This window comes from Poromitra crassiceps (assembly GCF_964638095.1).
Source record: "Poromitra crassiceps genome assembly, chromosome: 7".
In the NCBI taxonomy this organism is placed as follows: Eukaryota; Metazoa; Chordata; class Actinopteri; order Beryciformes; family Melamphaidae; genus Poromitra; species Poromitra crassiceps.
In genome coordinates this window covers 1,990,501-2,017,739 of record NC_139628.1, presented here as the reverse complement: position 1 = coordinate 2,017,739, position 27,239 = coordinate 1,990,501, and the positions used below count along the sequence as shown (strand labels likewise).

General features: G+C 48.1%; 1 protein-coding gene across 1 annotated transcript in view; it reads left to right on the top strand.

Annotated features, from left to right (window-relative positions):
• LOC310779227 (NLR family CARD domain-containing protein 3-like) overlaps nt 1–26,892 on the top strand; it is a 75,148-nt gene extending 48,256 nt beyond the window's left edge. Inside the window, exons 6-8 of the mRNA XM_083639735.1 lie at nt 2,907–3,080; nt 4,643–4,689; nt 25,272–26,892. Coding sequence (XP_083495861.1) covers nt 2,907–3,080; nt 4,643–4,689; nt 25,272–25,816 — 766 coding nt within the window. The 3' untranslated portion in view covers nt 25,817–26,892. The remainder of the gene's footprint in view (nt 1–2,906; nt 3,081–4,642; nt 4,690–25,271) is intronic.
• Nucleotides 26,893–27,239: the final 347 nt, after the last annotated feature.

Here is a 27,239-nt window from a genome sequence, read left to right as displayed (position 1 = left end):
TGCAGAAGCCCCGAGTTCTGCGAATGCGGCATATTGGATTCTGATTGGACTAATGAGCGGAAGACCTGCCTTTCTGCTTCCCATTCCGGTTGGTGCATGCTTCTCCCCCAAGTATTACAGACGGTATGGCGGAAGCATTTGAAAATTGCGGAAGCCAACTCGTCAGTTTTAAGAGACTACACTTTGACCCACAAAAACCAGTGAGGGTGGCTTGCGATGCCTCATCATATGGAATTGGTGCTGTGATGTCACATGTTATGGATGATGGAAGTGAACGCCCAGTAGCCTTCGCATCACGCTCCCTTACACCTGCTGAAAGAAATTATGCTCTGATTGATCGGGAGGCATTGAGTCTAGTTTGGGGAGTGAAACGCTTCAATCAGTAGTATGTCTATGGCAACGAGTTCACCCTCATCACAGACCATCAACCATGGGTTTCTATCTTGAATCCACAAAAAGGAATTCCACTCACAGCAGCTGCGCAAATGCAGAGATGGGCTTTGTTCCTTGGAGGACATAAGTACAAGATCGAGTTCCGATGGACGCACAAGCATGCTAATGCCGATGGACTCTCATGTTTGCCTCTTTCTACAAATGTGAAGTTAATAAAGGAAAACACGCCACTTGACGTGTTTACTCTTTCTCAGATTGAGAATGTACCAGTTACAGCTAAGATGATACAGCGAGAGACAAGACAAGATCCTACTCTGTCTCAGGTGTACAGGGCAACACAGAATGGCTGGACTAACAGAAAAGTCAGCTTCCTCTGGTGGCCAGACCTAGACCAGCAGATTGAGGAGCTCGCCATGCGTTGCCCAGGTTGTGAACATGTGCAAAAGATGCCAAAAGCTGCCCCTCTCCATCCCTGGGAATGGCCAGCAAAGCCATGGCAGAGGATTCATGTTGGTTTTGCAGGACCTTTCATGAATACAACCTTCCTGGTGGTGGTTGATGCATGTTCAAAATGGCCAGAGGTATTCACCATGAGCTCCACCACATCAGCTCACACCATTCAGGTACTGAGAGAACTGTTTTCCAGGACTAGGGTCCCAGAGCAGCTAGTCAGTGACAATGGGCCACAGTTTACTTCATAGGCGTTTGGAACATTTCTCAAGTACAATGGGGTTCAGACACAAATGGCTTAGCTGAGAGGTTCACAGACCCCTGCTGTGCTGTTTCTGGGATGTTCCTTGCGTTCTCGACTGGATTTGTTGAGACCAAACCTTCGTAGGAGTGTACAGGAGAAACATGCAGCAATGTCAGGATCAAGGGATGCCTCGGGAACTGGAGGCAGGAGAGACTGCTCGCCAGAGATTACAGAGGATAATGCAAATGGATAGCTGCTAGTTAAGTTAAAGAGCAGACTGGACCTCTCTCCTATACAGTAGAGACTACTCCTGGAGTCATGTGGAGACATCATATTGACCAGTTGAGAAGATCTGGAGCTGCACCTCAGAAGAGGTGCCAGGTTGGTACAGCACCTGCCGTGCCATCTGTACCCCCATCGGCTGCAGCAGATGTGACTGAGGAACCAGAGGTTGCATCTCCACCTCTACTGCAACTCTCAAACCTGTCCAGGCAGTTCCGCCTGATAAAGAAAGATCTTAGCCTACTCGAGCACATAAGCTACCACAGCACCTTGATTTGTGAAGAAAACATAATTGGCAAATAATAGTAGTAATAATAGCTGTGTGGCCTGTATATAGTTAACGTGTAAAAAAAAAAGCAGAGACTGGAATAAAAGACGTACATACTGTTTATTTTTATTTTTTTAGTAGTACTTTTCTGTCTAAGCGGAGAGGAGATGTAGTGTATTGCCTACATTATTGTTTCTGTTTACAAGTGAATGACGTCATAATCATGCGTCTATAATGCGCCTCAAGTAAAGTCGATAAAACGTGTCTGCCGAAGACGAAAACACAACAACTGCATTTTGCACAAGGCATAAAAACAGCATGAAAAAACAACAGCTGCATTCTAGGCCCTATGCTTGTCCAACAACACTGACTGACCACTGAACAGCAGAAACGATAAATACAGTAACATGAAAATAGTGTACTCATTCAGACACCACCGCATCTAGGTTAAGCTACCCGCACCGGTCTGTTGGTTAGCTGCTGTAGCATCGTCTGTAGGTTCTGGTTCTACAAGGTCCGCTACTGCAGCACTTTCTTGACAATGATGGTGGCCTTGCTGGCTTGAAGTTTTAACTAAAAACTTTCTTGTCCATTTTGTTTAAACAAAAACAAAGAAATTCTTCTGCAGCACGCTGCAGGAAGCTGCAAGGCGCGCACTTGTACAGACAAGGAACTACAAAGAAGCATAAGACATCACTACCATGACAGCGTTCACATTTTGCAATGTGGAAGCATTTTTCAATCAAAGGTGAAACACCACATGATGGTTTATAGAGGGACTTTCAATAGAAATGCCCTGAAAGTCTAGCCCCAATGCCAAATTCGAATGCTGTGATGAGAGTGACTCCTTCTCTATGTAACTTGCACACAGAGAAGGAAGTATGTTGGATGCATTTCTGATCACTAATACCATTATTATTATTTTTAGGGCTTTAAATCATGAATGAGAGGCCCTAGAGGGGGGGCAGCTATTCTCATTTTTGTAAAAAAAACAGAAAAAGAAAAGAAAAATACATATTTGAGATCATAAAAGATCCGAGGCTATAGCCCCGAAAGCCCAGGCCTAACAACGCCCATGGTGAGTATAGGGAACTTTCAAACTGGAGCAAATAACCACAGAGCTGACCAGCCAACTGTATGAGGCAGTAACCGTTTTCTAGAATTTGATGATATTATCACAACTAATTTCACAGTATGTTACTAATACAATCTGGCATGGCTTGATGTGTGTGTCTGTGTGTGCATGTATGTGTTTGTGTGTGTGTGCAGGCTGTCAGGCTGTCAGCTCACAGAGGAAGGCTGTGCTTCTCTGGCCTCCGCTCTGAGCTCCAACCCCTCCCATCTGAGAGAGCTGGACCTGAGCTACAATCATCCAGGAGCCTCAGGAGTGGAGCTGCTCTCTGCTGGATTGGAGGATCCATACTGGAGACTGGACTCTCTCAGGTATGGACAGAGGCAATGTCCATACCTAAGATGGCTGAGAGTCACACACATTTTCTCTGTCACACTGTGAAGCTGAGGAGTATCGATTCATGTTTAATGGTCGATATGATTAAGGGATCAATCGTTATTTAGAAGGAGGGTTTTGGAGCACTCTGAAATAAAAAGCTGTGACCCTTCTATGACCAAAATATATATTTCCCTTGACCCTCCACAAGTGATTGCAACAAAATATGATTTACCCTCCCCGAACAAATGTTATACTGTTTTCGCTTGTGAAACAATGCTCAGTGTCTATAAAATCCTAGGCAGCACGAAGGCATCACGCATGGGACAACATTAGAGAGAAGAGAAAGCACATAAAGTGCTCGATATGCACTATGACATAAGAAAAGGCCACATCTGGCTATGAAATAAAATATTAAACTAGGATGCATATTGAGCTCAAAATTATTACAATTAGGCTATCACCAGTATGGCCAATTTGAGCGCAGAGTAAAGTTTTACATCTTAACACAGAAGCAATCTTACCTCTATTTCGGTCAAGGCAGCCAGTGCAGCTCTCCATGCAATGCGCATCCACAACAAAACAACCTCTCCATCTCAGATTTTTCATTTGTTTTGTTTTCTCCACTAAATAGTACCATAGATTATTTTTTGAACTTGGCATTGTTATTGGCCACTGGTAGGCTACATATGCGTTCGTTGCTGAGGTGAATGTATTCTGACACACTGTTAATGAGCGTTACAGCAATATACAATTTCATATTCTCGGCTTGTAGCGTGTTATTCAGGGGCTGTAAATGGAGATAAAACTCGCTGGATTAGGTTAGCTGAACTGCTGCATAATCACGCACAGGAGGAGACCATGGGTTCAACGCACAGATAAACTATCATCAAAGTTGCCAATTGATTTGATACTGTCACCATCCACCGCTCATCCAACAGGCGTTTCTGCACTCCTCCACTTTTCCCCTGACATAATATATTCAGGTGTTTGTTTTTATTTCTTGGAAATTACATTGAGGTATGAGCATTAATTAGACAAACCCAACATGCTTTAACCTCATGCATCGAAACAATATGTAGGTATTAACAATGATGTGCTTTGTACAGTTTTATTATAAATGAATTTGGGGTGCTTTGCCCTGTGTTTCTCTCCCTCTCTCTCACCCAGCTGTCACTTATAGGCTACTGGATGGCTTTGAGTCTTTTTTTTCCCCATGAGAAAGATACACCGGATCATAGCAAAAAGTTTCACCAGAAGGGGTGTTGTTGGGTATAGTTTCTGAATTCTGAAAAGCAAAAATAAATAAACATAAAATAAAAAATAAGAAATATATATTTGATCCATTCAAATTTGTATGACCCTCCTCTGGACTCAAGCTAATAACAGTGTACCCTCCCGGAGACTAAATTTTAAAAAGCACCACCCTCCCCTATTTCCTCCAGTGACCCCCTCCATAAATAACGAACGGTCCAGAATATATGGAAAACCCTTCAGAGGGAAGCTTTTGTTCTGTCATCAAATATAATATTCTGGTCTGACTTTGTTTTCCCCACAGTGTGGACCATGGTGGAGTGCAGCGGTTGAAACCAGGGGTGAGGAAGTGTAAGTGTATATCTCCCTAATAAATGCATGACCGTCGGTATGTTCTCTGTTTATCACACATCTCGAGAACGTTCGTCCGATCACCTTCAAACTTGACGAGTGTGTTTCTGGGACCCTGAGAAAGTGCAGTGTTGAATAGTGCAAATTTGACATGTGAAATGTTCAATATTAATAGTTTTAGACAAAACTTTTGCTATAAGCACCGCCCCACTGGGATGCGCTGGTGAATTACAGCAAGTGAGTAACCAGCGAGCCGGAAGCTGTGTGGTGCTGGCGGGGCTTACAAATATATGTGAAATTTGTGGACCTATAGGCGACTGTTGCATAACCTCACGTCTCCTGCATCACGGCCCAAAATTTGCACTTGAACACACTGCAAAGACTAGCACGTACGTTCTGCGAACTGTGTGAGACCATATCTGTATGTGCACAAACCAGATACATGAAACATATACCCAGCCTACCACACCTACCCAGCCGCCACTTTGTCCAATTGCTCATTTGGTGATTCGGGGATTATGTCACAGTGTTTCTGACATCACTGACATCGTAGGTGGTGTCTTAACTCATTCATGGCCAATTTAGGACTGCCAATATTTAGCACAGGCCAAAGATTTTCATAATTGTTGGTCATCTTTCAAGACCCACAGTAAATTATCTATTAGCACCAGAGTGATTTGCAATACCTCAAAATGAAGATGTACGTCTCTGGGTTCACCAGGGAAAAAAAAGTGAGCTTTTAGCATGTTCTGTACTCTACTTATATCCATTTATATACACCCTGTTTTCACCCAAAAGGTCTCTCTGAGATGACAAACAGGAGAAAAGGCAATTTCTGTAAAATACACATTCTCAAGCAGAACTCGCTCTCAATTCTTTTATTTTGAATTGTATTGACATCAGACATGTAAATACTATTCGTTATGACACAAATGAAAAAAAAAATATATATATATATATATATATACACATGAAGTGCTTTTTTTTTACATTCAACAATACAGCAGTGTGAGTGAGTGTGCAGACAGACACACAGACAGACAGACAGACAGACAGACAGACAGACAGACACACCGACAGACAGACAGACAGACAGACACACACACACACACACACACACACACACACACACACACACACACGATCCCCCTTCGTTGCGTGATTTCTAACCCCACATAGGATAAGCAATAACCACGCCCTGTGGCGCCGGGATTGGCCAGGAGCAACACTGGAGGGCACGCAGCCCAGCGATTTCATGAACCAACTGAATAGCTCTTGAGAACGGACAGCGGGCTGCTGTGACTGCCGCTTCTGGCTTGTTAGCTGTTCGTGTGTTTATTTTGTTTTGTTCTGGTCCACCCGTCCTCGTCCATGTCTCCCTGTCCTATCCTCCCTGATATTTGATCGTTCCCGTTTTCCCCTCGGCTATTCAACACGTCCTCACCGCCCTCTGATCGATCATTTCCTCATTCCTCCGATGATCAAACGCATCTCTGGATTACTTTCTCCCGTTTTCTCCCGGCTGGCACACAGGAAAGCGACCAGCTCCTGCAGCGCGCCGAGGGGCGTTTCAATGGCGTTTCTCCTGTCTGCACATAGTGCACAAGGAAGCGTTTATCCGTTTTCTGCTTTTCCTCTTGCTCAATTTCAAAACAACAGCTGCGGTATGTGTTTGTTCACGTGTTGTCTTAGATGCTAGGGACCTGATACTATGTCACAGGCTGAGGAAGTGTTTGAACTACGCGCTGCAGTAATAAAAACCAAAACACGTCAAACACGTCATTGGCCCTCTGGGCTATTCCTGATAACACGTCAAAGACGTCATTGGCCCTGAATGAGTTAACAAGTTTTTTTTTTTTTGGCACTGAACAAAGTGACATCGCCTGTCACTTTGTGACACAAAACTAAATCAAATCGTGACTGACAGACCGCACACCCGCCCATCCACCTAGGCAATTTTATTATAGGATATATAACATAGTAGATTATCAGGCCACATAGCAGCCTGATAATCTAGTTTGCTGGTATTGTGTTGTGTGTGTAAGGTATCGGTAGGTGGCATTATGCCGAAATGCACAACATCTGAGGAATGGTTCTTGAGATAAACCAATTTTTGTGTTGACAGTAGGTTGGCAACAGTTGTCTTCAGTGTCAGATACTTTTGCACAGCTGTGGGGAAGTCCAGAGAGGTCTCAGAGCAGCCGAAGATGGCGAGTTCTGCCCCCGGCTGAAGGGTAATTTTGTAGGCCTTAGACTACCAGTCAAATATTTTGGCCCAGAATGCCGACAGTGAAGGGCAGAACCAGAAGGCATGAGACAGAGTGCCCTCTGACACCTGTCACACAGTGGTGAGACAGAGGGGAAGAACCCTAACCCTAACTTGTGCAACTTGTGCTTACAATAGTGAAGACAATGAGCAACTTTAAATTTAATCAGCTGGTGTCTACTACTGACTGAGCAGAGTTGTACCACAGACAAACTCCTTTCCCATATAATGTCAGATAATTCAATACCAAGTTCCCCCTGCCACGCTTCTCTAATCCTCTCAGTAGAGGCCATGGTGCAGCCATCAATCAGACATACAAATCTAGAAATAAGATGTCTGGAGTGAGGAGGGCTCAGCAAAATCAAAGGATGCAAAATGACCATCTGTGTATAGGTCTATAGGAAACTAGCCCCAGGTCGAGGTCTTGAATATATTCTGGGGCCAGGCCATTGTGAGCCTTAAAAGTGAACAGTAAAATCTTAAGATCAATTCTAAAACAGACAGGGAGCCAGTGTAGGGAAGCCAAAACAGGAGTAATGTGGTCATACTTCTTTGTTCTGGTTAAAAGTCTGGCAGCTGAGTTTTGTACGGTCTGTAAGCGTTTTAGAGATTTGTGGTTGAGGCTGGAGAAGAGGCTATTGCAATTATCGAGGCGTGAGGAAATAAAAGCATGAATAATGATCTCGGTATCACGAGAGTTTAAAATAGGACGGATCTTCGCAATGTTTCTGAGCTGGTAAAAACACGATTGCACAAGTTTGGTTATATGTTGCTCAAAACAAAGCTTTCTATCAAACAGTAAACCCAGATTTTTTACAACACATTTGACATTGTTTGTTAGGATGATGTCATCATTCCTACTGTGATGTCATCATGCCTACTATGATGTCGTCATTCCTACTATGATGTCATCGATCACTGATGATGTCGCAGACGGTGATGATGTCATGATTCATAGGTGTCTCAGTCATGCCTTTCGAATGGCCTCGCTGGTGATGTCATAACACAGGTGATGTCATATTCGGGATCTATAAAGGCCTGTTCCTGAAGGTCCTCAGTAGTGGTTCATAAACTAATATCACGTCAACCTCTGCAACCGTTCCCAACCTCGAACCTTGCAGACCCAGCTATCAAGTTCCACAACTTCCCTACTCATCGAGACTTCAGTTACCAAGAGTGTCTTGACCATCAACTACCCGCGAATAGATCCACATGTCTTCCGACACCAACCCTGAACCACTCGGAAATGGATTTAGCGGGTACCCCAATCAAGGAGGAAGCTCCCGAGAGGCCAGTTACCCGGCCGGTCGCTTCAGCTGACCCACCAGGCGGTCAGCTGGATATCTCCACTCATCCTGATATCTCCACTCGTCCTATCACGTTCGGAGACTTGCCGATAATACTTAAGCGCCTGATTGCCCACCAGGAAGAAGCAATCCAGGCTCTGGCTTCCAAGGCCGAGGATCGGTACGCCCTCCTGGTTAACCGGCTAGATCGTCTCGACGGACTAAACCCTCCTGAGGGTGTCATTCCGCAGCCTTCCGCTCCTCCTGCCCCAGCTTCCGAGGGCACTGTCGTCCCGGAGGTTTCCAGACCTGCTACCCCCCCAGCTACAGTGGCCGTTGCTTCTAGCCCTGCCTCTCGGCCGCCTCCAGCTCCTAAGCGCATACTCTGGGGGGGAGTTCGCGTCATCCCAGAGCAGGGGCAGCCACATTTGAGTCCCAGCAGCCATCTGTACCGTGATCTGACCGGCAGGGTTCGCATCACACCAGAGGAGAGGCAGCGCCGTTTGGACACCCGGAGCTGCCTGTACTGTGGTCGAGCCGGGCATTACCTCTCCTCCTGCTCCCGGCGTCCAGTAAGTGGGCCCACCGCTCGCCGGTCCGTGGGACTCTCAGTGGATCAAGACTCTACGAGTCCAGCCCCGAGGCCCGTACGGTTTGGCAGCGTTCCCTGCAGGACCCAGGAGTGGCAGTGTGTCTCCAAGAGGGTTAAGGAGTTGGAGAGGACTGTTGATCGTCTCATTGAGAAGTTCAATCACTGCCTGCAGATCAGCTCCGTCCCCCCGCAGGGGGCCTCCGAGTCTGCTGGCCCTGAGGCACAACCTGTGGACCTTCCCCTCGCCGAGTCTGAACCCGTACCTCAGCAGCAGCCAATTCCAGTTCTTGACCCACACGTAGGTTCCAGCTTGATGCTGGGAGGTCCCCGTCGTGTCGTCAGCCTTCGGTCAGGAGCAAAGAAGAGGCATTCGAAGAAGGAGACGGTGGGTGTCCTGCCCAAACTACAGGTCGGGAGGGCAGGCCTCGCTGAGTCAGAGCCCCCTGTGGCTCTGCCTTCGGAGACGGCGGCATTGGTTGGGGCTCAGCCTTTGGATTGTGCGGAGCCTTCTGGAGCCCCGCTCTCTGAGCTTGCGACACCCCCCCCTGCAGTCCCTTTGGCTCCTTCCAAGTTTGGAGCATCCTCTGAGACTCCACCTTCGGAGCCCGCAGAGTTTGAAGTGTTGCGTCAGAGGCACAGTTCTTGGTGGGGGCCGCCGGACCGTGACATTGACCCTTTTGATGGTCTCCAGCCTCCCATGTTTGGATCGTGCCCCGGGGGATGGCCGACTACAGAGGATCCACCGGAGCCTGTAGAATTTCTGTCTACGTGTCGGTCTATCTATGGCTTCGATATCCAGTATTAGGGAGGAGCACCTCCACTGTCTGACACCCCCTTTGGGGTCTGACCACCTGCATCTAACCACCTGCTGAAGAGCACCTCACTGTCCTACACCCCCTTTGGGGCCTAACCACCTGCATCTAACCACCTGCTGAAGAGCACCTCACTCTCCTACACCCCCTTTGGGGTCTGACCACCTGCATCTAACCACCTGCTGAAGAGCACCTCTCCTACACCCCCTTTGGGGTCTAACCACCCGCATCTAACCACCTGCTGAAGAGCACCTCCACTGTCTGGTCCCCCCTTTGGGGGTCTAACCACCTGCATCTAATCTCCTGCTGAGGAGCCCCTCCACCAGAACCTGCGGATTTTCTGTTCTCCAGATGCCAACCTTGATGGCCTCATTGGACGCCAGGTGGCGTCCGTTGAGGGGAGGGTACTGTTAGGATGATGTCATCATTCCTACTGTGATGTCATCATGCCTACTATGATGTCGTCATTCCTACTATGATGTCATCGATCACTGATGATGTCGCAGACGGTGATGATGTCATGATTCATAGGTGTCTCAGTCATGCCTTTCGAATGGCCTCGCTGGTGATGTCATAACACAGGTGATGTGTTATTCGGGATCTATAAAGGCCTGTTCCTGCAGGTCCTCAGTAGTGGTTCATAAACTAATATCACGTCAACCTCTGCAACCATTCCCAACCTTGAACCTTGCAGACCCAGCTATCAAGTTCCACAACTTCCCTACTCATCGAGACTTCAGTTACCAAGAGTGTCTTGACCATCATCTACCCGCGAATAGATCCACATGTCTTCCGACACCAACCCTGACATTGTTGACCAATAGAGGGCAGTAATTGGTTGGTGATGTGTTGGGGCCCGATCAGTAATATTTCCGTTTTATTGGAGTTGAGCTGGAGAAAATTTGTTTTTTGTGTCAGATATTCCAGTAGGGAACTCAACATACCAGGGTCAGATGGCTTAATCGGAAAATACAGCTGAGTATCATCTGCCTAACAGTGGAAAGAGATACCATGCCTGCGGATGATATCGCCCAAAGGAAGCATACAGTATATAGATCGAACAGGATAGCCCCAAGTATCGACCGTTGAGGCACCCCAAATTTAGTATGGCAGAAGGAGGAAGATAAGTTAAGTTATTAATAGAAACATTTGACCTTCTGTTGGACAGATAGGAAGCAAACCAGTCTAAGGCCATACCTGATAGACCCACTCAGTCTGTCTAGGAGGATGGCATGGTCAATAGTGTCAAAAGCAGCACTTAAGTCGAGCAGCACAAGAATAGAGCACAACCCAGCATCAGCATTCATTAACAGGTCATTTGTGACTTTTAACAGGGCTGACTCTGTACTGTGGTGCTGCCGAAAGCCAGACTGAAACTTTTCAAAAATACCATTATTGATGATAGCCACAAGGAGTTGCTTAGACACTATTTTTTCAAGGACCTTAGATATAAAAGGCAGTTTAGAGATTGGGCGTCTAATCTTATCTAAGAGAGTAGGATCAAGCCCAGGTTTTTTCAATATTGGCTGTACAGAAGCAGTTTTAAAATAGTCTGGGACACAGCCAGAAAACAGGGAGCTATTGAAGAGTTCGAGCACATGAGGCCTAGCATGTACATGTACTAGCTAGCTTAGCTGCCTGCCTAGCACTAGCTTCTACTGTTGCTTGCACCATAGCTTGTTAGCCTGTTTCTAGGATTTAGCCGAAAATCCTTCACAGCTTTTTTCTTTCGCCTCGCTGGCCAGGCTGTGGCCACGGCCCTGTCTTGCCCAGCTATGGACGCAAACACGCCATTCCGTCAGTGCAGCCGATGCAGTGCTGAGATGGCTACCGATGACTCGCACGATCTGTGCATGTTCTGTCTGGGGCCGGAGCATGCCGAGCGCGATTTGGCGGACCCACACTTTTGCCGAAAGTGTGGCGCACTGCTCATTTTGGCGCGCCACCACCGGGCTGCTGCCATTCGTGGGGAGATGCCTCCCGGTGGCATGTATCAAACACAAGAAATGTGATAGGAAACAGCTGTAGCTATGAGGCGGTCAAAATAGTGGTCGCACCGTCGTCAATCACTGTGGGTGATTTATTTTACAAGTGGCAACTAGTCATATCTGACTAGTTTTAAATGTATTTCTCCCCACATAGGCTATCAAAAAAGTTTGATAGCCTATGTTTCCTAAATAAACGTTTTGAATCCATTTATTTCTCTATAGTCCTTTCTTTATAGCCTCTATAGTCGTAGTCGATCTTATTTATTCCAGTGTTGTCATTAAGAGGCCGATTTCGCAGCAAGAATATTTAATTGGTCGGCACGTCGTTCTCGGTAAAGGACGCTTTCGTTAGCCTATTGAAACAGACAACATGCATGCATGCTCCTACTGTAGCCTATCTATCTGCATTTGCAGAAACTCATGAACCCATATGTTCGGGACATTGCCTTGATGAAATAACAACGTAGCGTTAACTGCGACAACTTGAATCTCCCACAAACGTTAGGCTTTTTCTGACATGGGAGCAAGCAAGCAGCGCAGCAGCGTCCCTCCTGATGCACTGGACCTGGCTGCCTGCAACTGCAGTCAAGCCAGCCCTCACCTCGGAAAGCACGGTCATTCTAGCCCCCACTTAACAATTCAAGCCGTTTTTGCAACACTTGAGGAAACCGTGAGTTTGCTCGTTGATATAAGCGATTGCCCGAACGATTCATTAATTAATAAACTAGCGAACCTGAAGTGTCGAGTCACGAAGAGCCACACCTGCCCACTACGGATATGCGGATAATGACCTGCCAGCTGTTAAACATGAGCCACGATTGCGTGGAAGCGGATCTTATACCGGTGGTCGAGGTAGATAAGATACGGAGTCGCGGGAGTGCGCGTAGGCCGGCTAATTGTTGTTTAACATGCAGGCCAACCAGCTAGGTGCAGGTTATAATACGGATTCCACTGCATGTTAAGAAGTGGCTTTAGTGAACTTGCCTGATATTACCTAGCTCCCCTCACAGGGTAGGATTGGCATGCTAGCCTCATTGTAACTGTTGCTGTGCACCATTAGCTGTGGTTCGCTAGCTATTCGCTAGGTTGCTAACTGTGCTGTTAGCCGGCTCGTTCACAGTTTTCTTCTTCTTCTTTCTTCGTCCCTGTGCTAGTCAGGCTGTGTCTTCGGACCCGCCTTGCCGAGCTATGGACAAGAACGTGCCATTCCGTCAGTGTGGCCAGTGCCATGCTGAGGCGGCTTCAATTCAAGATTCAAGATTCAAGATTTTTATTGTCACTCCATGGTACAAGTATCACGTGTGAAATTCTTGTGCTGTGGACTCCGTTTACGACATAGTACAAATAGGCAACAAGCAATGAGCAATAGGCAATAAGAAATAGGCATCAATAAGCAATACTAAGCAGCAATAGGCAATGAGGCAGAATAGCGATAAGACAAGTCAGTGGCATATTCATTGCACATAGGTGCACATGTCATGTGCATACGTTAGACGTGTTCGGACATTTTAATTCGACGTATTTGACATACAGTGCAAATAGCATGTACCTTATTAAACATACAATTAAACATTAGGCATTGTGCATACGTTAGACGTGTTCAGACATTTTAAATTCGACGTAATTGACATACAGGTGCAAATAGCATGTACCTTGTTAGACATACAATTAAACATTAGGCATACATAATGGTAGCAGCTGCAGTACGGTACGGTACGGCTACTACACTATTTGTGTATGTTAAGGAGTCTCGTGGCCTGCGGGAAGAAACTGTTCCTCAAGCGATTTGTGCGTGCTTTTGGAACCCTGTATCTCCTCCCTGAGGGTAGCAGGGAGAACAGGCTGTTGTGGGGATGGTTTGTGTCTTTGATGATCTTCAGGGACCTCCTGAGGCACCGCTGGTTATACAGTTCGTGCAGTTCTGGCAACTCGTCTCCTGTTACGTGCTGGGCCGCGCGCCTCACCCTCCGTAGCGCCCTGCGGTCCATGGTGGTACAGTTCCCGTACCAGGCGGTGAAGCAGCCAGTCAGCAGGCTTTCAATGGTGCCTCTGTAGAAGTCCCTGAGGATTTCTTTCCTTAGCCCAAGCTCCCCTTGTTAATCGGGGTAGAATTGTTATGCTTACTGTAACTGTTGCTTGTGTGCACCATTAAGCTTAGGTTAGCTGACATTACGCTAGGCTTGCTAGCTGTTGCTTGGGCACCGTTAGTCGGCTTGCTTGCGGCTTGCCTCGGTCGCTTCCCAGATGGGTTAGCGAGTTTTTTCCTTTCTCCTGTTGCTAGTCAGGCTGTGTTTGCGAACCCGCCTCTCTAAGCTATGGACAGGGACGGGCCCCCTCGCCAGTGCACTCGGTGTCAGGCCAGGAGGGTGACAGACTATCCGCATATCATGCATGTTGCTTGGGGCCTGAGCACGCTGAGCATGCACTCGCCGGCCCCCGCTTCTGTCAAAGGTGTGCTAGTTCCTTCCCGCTGCCTAGGTTGTGTCCTCCCAACCTAGCTTCATTATGGAAAGGACAGAGCCGCTTAGACCGGGCTCAGTGCGGTGCGGCCTGGTGCCAGATGTTGTCATCTGTGTTATATTGTGTACGCAGCTATAAGGGTTAGTTAGCGCAAAAAAACTAGGGTGGACATCACTCCTCTGCTAGCTTGTACTATTACTAACCCCACTGTTGCTTCGGCTATATATGGGCTGCTAAGACTGCCACCCGTTGAGTTAGTTAGCTCTGGTGACTTATTGTTAGTGCTACTAGTTCTAGCCGCTCACACGTGGGGTTCACTAGTGTGATATCATTGCTAGCTTCACTCCCCGCTTAGCCGGGCTGCTTGCACCGCGTCTAGCTGCGGTTGGAGGGCGATTGTTACCTCCCCGTGTAAGATGGGGAGAAGGAGTTGTTAGGGGTCCGCTTGTTACGGCTCGGCCGACCTGAAACATGGCGGCCTGGTTAGTTAGTTAGTGGCCTGCTTGTTAATAGCTTACGCCATGAGCTGCAGGGCACCTTGTTGGGTATTATGCTGAAACACACTGGTGGCTGCATCGAGCTGGGCGCCAGCATCGCCACAGTGTTGCCTAGCCATTCTGCTTGTTACCAGGGTACTGCTAGCTCATTGCTCGCATCCTGCTTAGCTTGTTGCTATGATTGGCAAATGCGTCTTGACTAGGCTTGGCTTGCTATCCCTTGGCATATTGGACTTCGGGATAGCTAAAGATGGTCCGGGTGGATGGCTTGGCCTGGCTGGAGGGTGACTGACTATCCCCCTCCCCACTGTTACGCCGCTAGCTTCGCTAGCCACCACCTGTTGACCGCAGCTATCGGTGCTGGCTGCGTAGCCGGCACGAGGCGTGCTGTGTGTAACAAGTGTGCGCGTTAGCAGCCCATGGCTACCACGAAGGGTACCCGTCTATGTTTACCTCGACGACGCACTCATAGCGGCGGACTCAGAGGACCTCGCCATCGCGCACACCAGGGCAGTGATAGACCACCTACAGGCCCTGGGGTTTCTGATAAACTGGCAGAAAAGTTGCCTCGCTCCGGTCCACGTCACAACCTTCCTGGGGCTGGAGTTGAACTCGCTGACCATGAATGCACGGCTCTTGGAGGAGAGGCGGGGGCGCATCGTACGTCTATCCCACACTCTGCGCCTGGGTCATGCAGCCTCGGTGCATCAATGCATCGTGCTCCTGGGACACATGGCTGTGGCCGTACTTCCATTGGGGTGGCTGCACATGCGTCCATTTCAGATCTGCTTCCTCAGTCACTGCCTGGACCCGGGCAAGCACCGGCATCGCAGGGTGACCTTGATGGGTGCGGCTCAACGGTCGCTGCAGGTGTGGATGGACCCTCGCTGGCTCTCACGGAGTGAAGTGAGTGAGACCCATTCGCACCGACGCCTCCCTGCGGGGTTGGGGCGGGGTGATGGCCTCTCTGCAAACGGCTGGTGGGAAGCCCAGGAGCTTCGCCACATAAACGTGCTAGAGCTGGAAGCTGTTCGCCTAGCTCTACGCCACTTCCGGCATCAGATACGTGGGTGCCACGTCCTGATTCGCTCGGACAACATGGCCACCATTGCCTACTTGAGCAAGCAGGGTGGTATACGGTCGAGAACCTTGAACCAAGTCGCGGCAGAGATACACCTGTCGGCGCACTCCCGCCTGCTCTCCTTGTCAGTGGCGCACTTACTCGGCTGACTGAACTTGCTGTCGCGAGGCAACCCCCTGCGGACGGAGTGGTGGTTACACCCCCAAGTGGTGGATTTGGGCCAGATTCGGCCGCGGCCCGCGTCAATCTCTTCGCACCGCGGCTCACAAAACACTGCCCCCTATGGTTCTCTGTTGAAAACGACGATCCCCCCTTAGGCCACGATGCATTAGTGAACGTGTGGCCCAGGGAGAACCTTTACGCGTTTTCCCCCCTCCCCCTGATCCAGCCTGTCCTGGACAGAGTGAGGGAGCAGGGCCTACAACTTATCCTGGTGGCGCCGCAGTGGCCGCATCTTGCTGTCGGTAGGGCCGCCATGCCAGAGCAAAATACTCCACCCCGCTCCTTCCAGATGGAGGTTGGCGGCCTGGTGTGCTGGCCATGCACTCTCAGTACGCCTACAAGTAGACAGTCTCCCACTGGCACGTGGATCGTAACGAGGATCCAGTGAGTTGTGGCGTTCAGCCCATCCTGTTTCCTGCAGAGCCTGTATGATGCGGGCCAGTCCCCCCAGTCCCTTAAGGTCTATGCCATATCGGCCTGTCACATAGAGATTGAAGGGAAACCGGTGGGGAGCCTCCTTTTGGTCTCCCGGTTTATGAAAGGGGCGCGCAGACTTCAAGTTCAAGTTCAAGGTCAAGTTCAGCTTTATTGTCATTTAAGCAATACACAAGGCACGGCAGAAACGAAATGACGATTGCATCTAGCCCACAAATAGTGCAATTTCAAGAGAAGTACTGACAACCGACAATAAAGGTAGTAAGTTAAAAAATAAAGTGCTTTAAGGAGATTATTGCACATGCTAAAGAGGTTTTAAAAACAGCATAGATAAATAAAATAGCCTACTCTAATTTAAGAACTAAATTAAAAACAAACAAAGTTTAAAGTTAAAAAGTACCAACGATGGTAGAGAAGGTCATATAAAGTCTCTGTTTACCAACCATGGTAGTGTGTGAGGGATCAAAGAGTCCAAGTCCGAGTGTGTGTGTGTGTGTGTGTGTGTGTGTGTGTGTGTGTGTGTGTGTGTGTGTGTGTGTGTGAGAGTGGGGGGGGGGGGGGGGGGGTCACAGGGAGTTAAGGAGCCTGATGGCGTGTGGGAAAAAGCTCTTGCAGAACCGGGCTGATCTGCTCCGGATGCTGCGATATCTCTTGCCGGAGGGCAAGAGGGTGAACAGACTGTTGAAGGGGTGGGTGCGGTCTTTGGCAATGTTCAGGGCTTTGGATATGCAGCGTTTGTGTGCTGTCTCCTGGATGGTTGGGAGAGAGGTCCCAATGATTCTCTCCGCCGACCTCACCACCCTCTGCAGAGACTTCAGGTCCATGGCGTTGCTGTTTCCATACCAGAGGGAAACGCAGTTGGTTAGGATGCTCTCAATGCTCCCTCTGTAGAAAGAGGTGAGGGGGGGGGGGGTGGGCTCGCTTCATTCGCCGCAGGCGTTGGTTAGCCCGCTTTGCCAGTGATGAGGAGTTGTGTGACCAGGCCAGGTCCTCCGTGATGTGCACTCCCAGGAATTTGATGTTTTTGACTGTCTCTACTATGGAGCTGTTGATGAGAAGTGGATGGTGGTTGTGCTGGTTTTTCCTGAAGTTGATGATGATCTCTTTTGTTTTCTCAACGTTCAGCAGCAGGCTGTTGGTGTTACACCAGTCCACCAGGTGTTTCACCTCCTCCCTGTAGTCCTGTTCCCTGTCATCTTTGATGAGACCCACCACTGTCGTGTCATCCGCGTACTTTATGATGTATTTTGAGCTGGATTTGGCGCGGCAGTCGTGGGTTAGCAGGGTGAACAGAATGTCACTCAGGACACAGCCCTGGGGGGAGCCGCTGCTCAGTGAGATGGTGTTGGAGGAGTTGTCTCCAACTCGCATAGACTGGTGTCTGTTTGAGAGAAAGTCCAAAATCCAGTTACAGAGGGGGGTGTTCAGGCCGAGTGTGCTGAGTTTGTTTACCAAGTGCTGGGGAATGATGGTGTTGAACACTGAGCTGAAATCCACGAACAACAGGCGTGTATAGGTGTTTTTTGCCTCCAGGTGTTCAAGGCTTAGATGGGCTACAAAAGCCACAGACTGCGACCACCGCAATGTCTTTCCTACATGGGACTTGATCATCTGTTGGAGGGTCTCTCGGGTCCCCCGTTCGAGCCCTTGGAAACTGTGGACCTAAAGTTCCTGTCCTTGAAGACTGCGCTGCTGTTAGCCTTGTCTTCAGGCAAGAGGGTTGCCGACCTGATTGCCCTATCAGTCCAACCGTCTTGTATTTGCTGATGACGAGCGGAGGGTTACGCTTCGGCCCAACCCCACGTACCAGCCTAAAAACATCAAGATCTACACCAATGCCATTTGCCATTGACGCCTTCGGGCGCAATGGATGGTTTTATAGGGGTCCATTTTGAGAAAATAGACATTGTCCAGTTGGTGCACTGCAGGGAGCAGCTTGGCATAGTGTGAGATTCCTCATTCTCACTCGTAAAACCTGGGTTGTAGGACAACCCCAACGTTTTAACGTTACCACACGGTGGTCTGTGGGCCCTATCTTTGTACAGCGCTATCGTTTGCGCTGCCGTTTGCGCGCCTCGTATTGCTATCTTCCCTGCATCTTAAGCTATCGTCTGCCTCCACCGTCCAGTTTTGCGCTCGGATCTAAGTGCAGACACAGGTGTAGGCGTGGCCCAGGCGTGTCTGTGGGCCTCTAGCCTATATCTGTCTCCTGCAAGTGTCATTTTGCGCTCTGGCGAAGATACCGCCGCTATGTTCCAATCGCAAACAGAGGTTTGGGCGTTGCCCGTTCCAAAATAGGCGTTCCAGCGCAATGTGTTAGAAAAAGGGCTCTCAATTTTAATGCCACCAAATAGCTGGTCACTACGCCAAAAACAAAAACACTACGCCAGGCGTACGCCCGAGCGCAAACTGTATTCTCAGTGCAGGAAATCCTTGCTTGGATACATTTACGCACGGCATGGATGTCACTCTCCAACACCTCACGCACACACTCTTCTCTCCTCAGAATGCCACATTGATTTTCAACTATAGAAAGGGAAGGGAGAAATGGTAGGAGAAAATAAAAAGCAAATGTTGATCTTTTCCAACCATTAGGCTACGTTTAATAGCACCGCAATAGCCCTCTCCACTTCCCTGGTCGGGGAGAGAGAGGGAGACACGGGGCATACTGTCGGCCTATAATGTTACTACCCAGACCAACTTAACTGCCTCACCTCCTAGTTATAGCCAGTAACCTAGCCCTAGCTACTGCAAAAGTTAACTGTTGAAAATTCGACGTCTGGTTTTGTCACGAGTAGCCTACAGCTGAAGTACCTCTCGCCATTAAGCAGACAGTGACGGAAGCATGTGTCTTTATGTGCACCAAGGGGAAAATGACGGACTAAATTGGTGGGATTCAATGTATATATAAATATATACAAATAAAAAATAGCTGATTAATGAAATGTGTGCTGGTGGAATGAAATTCAACTTCAAATAGAGCAGCATCACTCATCGCGGCTTAGTACGCTGCGTAATTAGGCATGCAGCCCCGCAGTGGAGATGCAGGAGAGAGAGTCGAAAAGGGATGAGCATATGTCCTTCCATACAGAGGTCTGCATAATCATAATCAGAATCAGAATCAGAAAGACTTTAATGATCCCCGGAGGGAAATTGGGACAAGTTACAGTTGCTCGTTCACATAACACAGATAGCATAAAATAAAATAAAATAAAATACATAGTAGTAATGCGATAGTAAAATAAGCAGAATGAGAAGAAGAAAGAACACAACACAACATAACATGGAATAAACAGTATAACAGTATAAACAGTAGACAGTATTAAATGCAATAGGAGCAAAATAGTGGAGTACGTCTAAGTAAGCAATACGTAGAGTAAGTATAACATACGTGCCAATTGTCATTATTGCACACTGAACTTATATTATTCGGCCTGCCCCATACGTTACACGTGGCTCAGCCATGCACTTTTCCAGTTAGCCTATCTTTATTGCACACTGAAGTTATATTATTCGGATTGCCCTATACGTTACACGTGGCTCAGCCAGGCACTTTTCCAGTTAGCCTATCTTTATTGCACACTGAAGTTATATTATTCGGCTTGCCCTATACGTTACACGTGGCTCAGCCAGGCACTTTTCCAGTTAGCCAATCGGCTGGCTCAGTCTCAGGGAGACTGAGCGTCTCCGAGGTGCTCTTTTAAGAGAGGCATTAAATAGACCAATGGCCACAGGCAGGAATGACTTCCTGTGCCTCTCCGTGTTGCATCTGGGTGGAATCAGTCTCTCACTGAATGTACTCCTGTGTTTGACTAGCACGCCGTGGAGTGGGTGCGAGTCATTGCTCATGATGGAGCGTAGCCTGGATAACGTTCTCTTCTCTGACACCGCAGTCAGAGAACCCAGGTCCAGCCCCACAATGTCCCTGGCTTTACGGATCAAGTTGTTAGTCTGTTGGCATCCGCTGCCTTCAGCCTGCTGCCCCAGCACACAATAGCATAGAGGAAGGCACTAGCCACTACCGACTCATAGAACATCCTCAGCATGGTCCGGCAGACGTTGAAGGACCTTAGCCGTCTCAGAAAGTAGAGACGGCTTTGCCCCTTCTTGTAGAGTGCATCAGAGTTCTTAGCCCAGTCTAGTTTATTGTCAATGTACACGCCAAGGTACTTGTAATCCTCCACTATGTCAACACTGACCCCGTGGATTGAAACAGGGGTCACCTTGACCCTCCTCAGGTCCACCACCAGCTCCTTTGTCTTTGACACGTTGAGCTGCAGGTGGTTCTGCTCACACCATGTGACAAAGTTGGCCACCACATCCCGATACTCATCGTCATCGCCATCTTTGATACATCCCACTATCGCAGAGTCATCAGAGAACTTCTGAAGGTGGCAAGTCTCTGTCTGGTAGGTGAAGTCCGTGGTGTAGATGGTGAAGAAGAAGGGAGAGAAGACCGTCCCCTGTGGTGCTCCCGTATTGCTGACCACTCTGTCTGACACACAGTTCTGCAGGCGAACATACTGTGGTCTGCCAGACAGGTAGTCCACAATCCAGGCCACCAGGGGGGCATCCACTCGCATCGCCATCAGCTTCTCACCCAGTAGAGCCGGCCTGATGGTGTTGAACGCACTGGAGAAGTCGAAGAACATGACTCTCACCGTGCTGGCAGGGTTGTCAAGGTGGGCGTAGGCGCGGTTGGTCAAGTAGATGACCGCGTCCTCCACTCCCAGTCGGGGCTGGTAGGCGAACTGGAGGGGGTCAAGGGATGGTTTGACCATAGGCCTGAGCTGCTCCAGGACGAGTTTCTCCAGGGTCTTCATGATGTGGGACGTCAAAGCTACCGGCCTGTAGTCGTTGGAGCCACTGGGTCTTGGCTTTTTCGGTACAGGAACGATACAGGACATTTTCCACATCACGGGGACCTTTTGGAGACTCAGGCTCTTGTTGAAGATCAGCTGTAGCACATCACACAGCTGGGGGGCACAGGCTTTGAGCACCATGGGGCTGACGCCATCCGGGCCAGCTGCTTTTCTCGTGTTTAGTCTCCTCAGCTGATTCTTCACCTGGTCCGCTGTGATGGTCAGCGTGGGTGGGGGGGGGAGTGGCATCATCAGCTCTGAAGCCCATCGGGGGGGGGGAGAGGGGGTGTGTGGCCTCGTCTCTGGGTGACGGGGTATGAGGGGGGGGGGGGAGGTGGAGGAGGTGGGCCATCAGCCGGAGCCAGAGGGAGAGAGAGGGGGGGGGGAGAGCCGTGTGGCGGGGGCTGCTGTTGGAATGCTGCAGTCAGGAGAGTCGGGGGAGGGGGCCCCCGGGCCAGCTGTATCAAATCTATTGAAAAACAGATTCAATTCATTGGCCCGATCAACCCCCCCCTCCACCCCCCCGCTGCCAGCTTTGTTAAAGCCAGTAATAGCTTGCATCCCCAACATATTTCGAGGCTGTTTTTTTTACTTAGAAATCAGGGAGGTCACGTCTACCAGACAATTATATCACTTTGAATCAGTTACATTTCTGTATAAATCATTACAAGTATCTACCGTGAGGTGGGGATGTTTTTTTTTGCTGCTCCGCGGGGGAGCAAAACTCGGCAGAACACCTGGCGGACGGCGCAAGGCGGAACGCTATCTTCGTGCCTTAAGGCATGCGCATACAGTGCGCAAAGCGCTATTTAGGGATAGCGCCTGTCGGAAGATAGAGGCCAAGGTGTTTTAGTGGTGGAAACGAGCTAAACAAAGGATCACTTTTGTATTTGCATACAGAGTTTTGATTGGCTATTCGGCTTTTGTTTACATCGCAGTAGCCACGAGATCCTTTGTTGCCTCCCACTCCCAGGGACTGTTGTCTCTGTATGACATGGGTCTGACTGCTTTAACAGGGGTGTACTCTCTGGTTAACCCAGGACAACATGGATGAATTCACTGACGAATGCTGAAACGCTGTACGGATTAACTTCTTTAAAGTGTATCTGCGAGTCACTTTACCTGACACACGGAGGATGCACAGAATTCACAAGACCGACGGAATCCATCATTGCCACCCGAGAACTGTAGTGTTTCCCGTAAGATGATCTTTGTGTTGGGGTGAGTTTCATATCTAACAATGTGTGTGTGTGTGTGTGTGTGTGTGTGTGTGTGTGTGTGTGTGTGTGTGCGTGCGTGCGTGCGTGCGTGCTGTGGTGATCGGCCCATTTTATAATAATTAATAATAATAATAATCATGTTTTCTGCCAGTAAACAGTTTCCCCTCATCTCCATACACACACCCCCCAGTCTGTCAACCAGTGAGCTGGCTCTAACTTACCCGCTTTGAGAGAGACCAGTCTCGGTATGTGCCTTTAAGTATGCATGAGACCCAGTATGGCCGCCCCCGCCAGTCATGAAAAGCAGCGAGAAGCTCTGTCTGATCCTGACGTTTTCGTACGTTGCCTTACCACAGGCATTTTCCCCGTGAAAGTCCGCGTTATAATCCGTGTGCCCTCGGGAATCTGGTGTCTGGAATCTGGCCATCTCCTCTACTCTGTGCTTTCCTCTCGTCTCGTCACGTCACCTCTCTTCGCATCAACAGTCCGGTAAACTGAATCCACTGACAGGCGTGAGTTGTTGGAGAGCATTGATCGTTTGCTAAACGAGACCTGACCTGACTATACTTTTCTTTACTGACTTCCTTCTTGTTTTCTGCGGGTTTGGAGTGTGCAGAGTACTTCCTTGTTTTGGTTCTATTGGGAGAGTAACCGCGAAATCCCGGAGTGGGATTCTTTTTTGTTAAGGGAAAAACTGTACTGGATTGAACTGAACTGACTTGCGTGTGTCTGTCTGTCTGTGTGTGTTGTGTGTTGTGTGTTTATCGCCAAACAAACAGTTTGTGGATGGCTCTAACGTGAGCAAATGGCTTAAATTAAGAAGTGACAGTTAAAGGGATAGTTCGGTTTGTTTGAAGTGGGGTCCTATCAGCTAGTTCGATACACTAACTGAAGTAGGTACAGTGGTCTGGACCCTGGAGGCAGCGTGTTACGAGACCCGGTAGTTGTACGGTTGGGAGAAAAAGCAGTGCCGAATGAAACTGCGCTGTTTGGCGGAAAAGTAAAGCGCTGAAAATTGTCAAAATAGAGCGTGCATGTACACAGATATCGATTTGTTTAGGTGGGCGTTGTTTTAGGTGGCTAAATTACGTTTTAGTTGTTGACCCCACGTACTTACAGAGAAAAAGCTGGTTTGGCTGCTGCTCTGAGTACCGGGTCTCGTAACACGCTGCGCCCAGGGTCCAGACCACTGTACCTACTTCAGTTAGTGTATCGAACTAGCTGATAGGACCCCACTTCAAACAAACTGAACTATCCCTTTAATGCATTGTAAGCGCACAGAGAAGCCATTTTGGGCCGTCTTTGTTGTTGCTCTCGTTGGGCAAGGAGACGTTTTCGTGCCAAAATGGTGGTAGCACTATTGTCTAAATTAATACAGCATTAATACAGCAGTCTTCAATACTCTTTGATAGCTAGCTTGATCTAGCTAGCCTGCTGGTTGCTAACATTAGGCTGTGGCCACACTTATCCGTCAGAAAATGGACAGAATTATAAAACTGATAGGCTAGATATAACGCTATGTCCGTTGCTGTGTTTTTGAGATCACCTGGGAAGCGCTGCATGCACAGTGTAGTCAGGAGGACATGAGAACATGGCTGTTACTCATATTTTTCCAGTACAATGGCAGTAAAGTATTGCATCCATTTAACCCAGTACGCCTGGAATCTGCTTACCTACAACTCAAATCAAGGACCCCTAAACTGACAAAAATTAGACCATAGACCCGCATTTCATAACATCTTTACTTTTAGATGTTTTATTACAAAATAGTAAAATTACCACCGCTCATCCGGTATCAGACTTTGCTGAGGTGCTGGAGCTTAAAATTAGGCTATCAAGATGAATGAAAAAAGCAGCGTCCGCACACTTAAATCTGTGCAAATATCTTGTTTATTGCAAGCTTTCGGTCATAGCTGATATATAGCATAGATGTTTTATTACAGAAATGCATGAAACCCATGACCACCATCTATCCTTCTGTTACTTATGGATGGAATTATAGTGAAAATAAATTACCCCCGTTTTTGCTGGGGACCCCTGGAATACCCTCAAGGACCCCTGGACCCCCACTTTGAGAACCCCTAACTTAAGAGAAGTTTTTTTGTTTTGTTTTTTTGTCACTGGGTTGTGTAGTGCACACAACCCATCTGACAGAGACTGACAGCTGAAATGGTTTGGGAGTAGTTAATGAGGAGCTATTGTCCACTCCCCCCTTACCTGGCTGCCAGGTGTGAAAAACTTCTCCAACTTTGAGGGGTGATTTCTCAGCTTCTTGCTTTTCAGAGTGTGAAGATTCAAATAAGCATATCTCCTTCATTTTTTTCACATTACAATGTGTGACGCAGCATTCGAAAGCTTACAGTTTCAGAATCTGTAAAAAACTGAAAAATGATCTCGGCCTACTTGTGGATCGAAATGCCAGGAGCTGTCACATATGGATCCCGCAGGAGTTGACATTCATTTGGCGAGACCCTGTTGTCTTCCCACTAGCTAGTGCTCCTAACTGATGATGTAATCCTCAATTCGCCAGTCACCCATACCCCCCTCCCCCCACAAAAAATATAATCGGATCTGGACGAATCAGAGAAATGACCCAAATTGAGATGAAAAAAGCGGGATGCAGCGAAAGACGCAGAGTTTGCATCCCTGAATAAAGTATCAAACAGTCAATTGCTTACATGGAAAGTCCCTCACAGCAGCTTGTGACATCTATTCATTCAGTCCTGCTGTGTGATGGCTGATAAAATGTGTCACCATGAAACTGTTGAGAAATTAAAGGTCAAAGTGTTCATAAATCAACAAGATAAACAGCTGTATTAGAATAAAAATAGTTTCTGTATTGTGTCTTGTTCTCTCATCAGATGCCTGTGAACTCTCACTGGACCCAAACACAGCACACATACGCCTCCTCCTGTCTGAAGACAACAGAAAGGTGACGATGGTGAAAGAGGCGCAGCCATATCCTGATCACCCAGAGAGATTTGACTTCATGGCTCAGCTGCTGTGTAGAGATGGTCTAACTGGTCGCTGTTACTGGGAGGTCGAGAGGAAAGGAGAGGTTTATATAGGAGTGACTTACAGAGGAATCAGCAGGAGAGGAGAGGGTAATGACTGCAAGCTTGGAGGGAATGAAAAGTCCTGGATTCTGTTCTGCTCAGCTAATCGTTACATTGCCTGGCACAATAACAGACAAACAACCATACAGTGCTCCCCCCCCCGCTCTGACAGAGTAGGAGTGTATCTAGACTGCCCTGCTGGCTCTCTGTCCTTCTACACAGTTTCCTCTGGTTCAATGGGGGACACCCACATCCACACCTTCCACTCCACATTCACTGAACCCCTCTACCCTGGGTTTAAGGTCTGGCCTGTTCATGGTTCAGTGTCTCTGTGTCAGATAGAGGAGTGACAGAGAAACCCTCACCCTGTGACCAAACACAGCTGCTGACATCATGCTTCACTCTGTAGAGGATCTCTCTCTCACACACACACACACACACACACACACACACACACACACACACACACACACACACACACACACACACACACACATAGTTATTGGGCCCTATCTTGGCACAGGCCTTAGGCGCAAAAACTGGCGTTAAACGCAAAAAAACGTGCCTTGCGCCTGCCTCGGGATATAGCAACATGGTTTTAGGCCCCGAAATGCACTTTACGCCAAAGAGGCGTGGCGCAGTGCCAGAATAGTAACGATATCTTCTGCCCTGGCGTTAATTTAGCGCTTAGCGCTTTTCAAAACCAGGCCTATTCAGTGCACCGGTTGCGCGGAGCTCTCCTCTGCCATCTCACTCTCTGTCCCCCTCTGTCCCCTCCTCTCTCTCGCGCATCAGACAGCAGACAGGCACAAAGCCACACATGTGAAATCTCCCAGTATGCATTGAGGGGAATCCGTTTGAAGAAAGAAATAGCAACCAAATCAGCTTAAATAGGGTAAGTGGTAGATCAAAATAATGTTTCTCTTAACACAACATGCAATTGTGGAACATTTAAATATTGGACAAAATAAAATGGTGAAATCAAAACACAACCCTATGTGAAATATGTCATTCTGGCGGTATATATATCCTTCGCAGTTATAACGTGATTTAGATGAGAGACAGCCGTAACACGGTTCTACTGTGATGTCCACTCCGCTACAATAAGACTTGGCTTACTTCACATTTAGTTTTACAATAAAAACACATTTCTGCAATGACTTTATATAATGTAGGCTATATTTATGTGCATCATCCTACCTGTGCAGCAGGGGAGAGAAAACGATATCATTCTGGACAAACTTTCACTAATCTAATCTCATCATGACATAGGGATAGGCTATATTTTTCTAGCCAATGCGTTTAGAACATTCTTTTCACTTTGATCTTGCTATAGTGTAGCGTATTTATATGCTTGCAGTATTTAAACTGCAGTTAGATTGGTTTGAGAAGCATAATAATATGGAATAATAGCCCATATATGGATACAGACAGATGGGGATAAAAGGGAGGGGGGGAGCTTGAGCGCTTGGCTTTTCTGACTGGACTGGATCGCTCCGTGGAATTGGAGCTTAAAAGGGAAGCTTGTGATTTGTTTACTGCACTTCTCCAATGACCAGATTGTGCATAATTTTACACTTAAAAGGCGTGGTTATAATGCTAAAGGCCGCCTGTAGCGCCGACACCAAAATATCGAGTGGGCTGGTCCACACCCAGTAATCTGCGCTGCGCCGGGTGCTGGGCGCAGTTTGTAGGCTGATGCAACGATAGAGCCCATTGTTCCCCTCAGAGTCTGTTGTTGATGATTGACAGGTTAAAATATCTTTCGTTTTG